Consider the following 870-nt stretch of genomic DNA (forward strand, 5'->3'; position numbering starts at 1 on the left):
AGACTTTCCCGAAGACTCTTTGTACACACAAGTCTGAAATCAATATATTATAACTGTTCCCGCTGATCGCGTCTCGATGAAACGCGATAGCGCGGCGTCTCCTTCGCCGTTGCCGTTACCGCAACGATTTGACAAACGCCGCCGTTTAAAGTTCTACAGGATCAAACAAACGCCGCCGACGGAACGCTCCGGTTTCCCAATAGTCTAATGACGCGCCGACGGGGCCGGGGTGTACCCCTTCGTCTTACACGCTGGTGGTAATCTGTTCTATGACGGTGATGTCACGGTGACGTCGCGGCCGGGTCCGGTACGGGTCCTGATGGCCGAGGCCCTCTGGCACGCTTTTGCTGGGTCTCAGCGGCGTATGGAACTGCGGATGGCAGTAGTGGTCGACGATCGGGTGGTGGTGGTGGTCGTGGTGCACCCGCTCGACGAACTCGCGTTCGCGCATACCGTCCTCGACGTCCAGCGGCACGTGCAGGGACTGCGACTTGGGCAGCCGGGGCCGCGGCGGTGGTGGGCACGCGCACGGCGGTGGCGGCGGCACGATGCCAAGGCTGGAAAGACGCGGCCCCGGTAGAACCGGCGACGCTGGCTGCCGTCCCCAGCCGACCAGGAAGAGGAGCGCCGCGCCGCACAAGGAACTCAGCGTGCACGCGTAGTAACCCACTCGCGGGCTGCTCGCGTTCATGTAACCTGGGAACGGGACAACGAAGGGCGGTTAAAAGGCGCCGTTGTAATCTGTCGCGCGTTTGTCAAGGAAGCAATCGCTATGCGTGTCAGCGGAGAAAGCGGCCTTGCAATTGTGTAAAATGTTTTAATACGAGATCAGATGCTTGCTCTTCATTCCCCCCACTGGATCTAAATAAA

At 59.7% G+C, this 870-nt stretch overlaps 1 protein-coding gene across 1 annotated transcript in view; it reads right to left on the reverse strand.

Annotated features, from left to right (window-relative positions):
• Positions 1 to 202: 202 nt before the first annotated feature.
• Positions 203 to 870, reverse strand: part of LOC108756170 (monocarboxylate transporter 4-like) — a 35217-nt gene continuing 34549 nt past the window's right edge. The window contains exon 10 of the mRNA XM_018499776.1: positions 203 to 696. Within this exon, the coding sequence (XP_018355278.1) occupies positions 245 to 696 (452 nt within the window). The 3' untranslated portion in view covers positions 203 to 244. The remainder of the gene's footprint in view (positions 697 to 870) is intronic.

The sequence above is a fragment of the Trachymyrmex septentrionalis genome, unplaced genomic scaffold (assembly GCF_001594115.1).
Source record: "Trachymyrmex septentrionalis isolate Tsep2-gDNA-1 unplaced genomic scaffold, Tsep1.0 scaffold97, whole genome shotgun sequence".
Classification (NCBI taxonomy): domain Eukaryota; kingdom Metazoa; phylum Arthropoda; class Insecta; order Hymenoptera; family Formicidae; genus Trachymyrmex; species Trachymyrmex septentrionalis.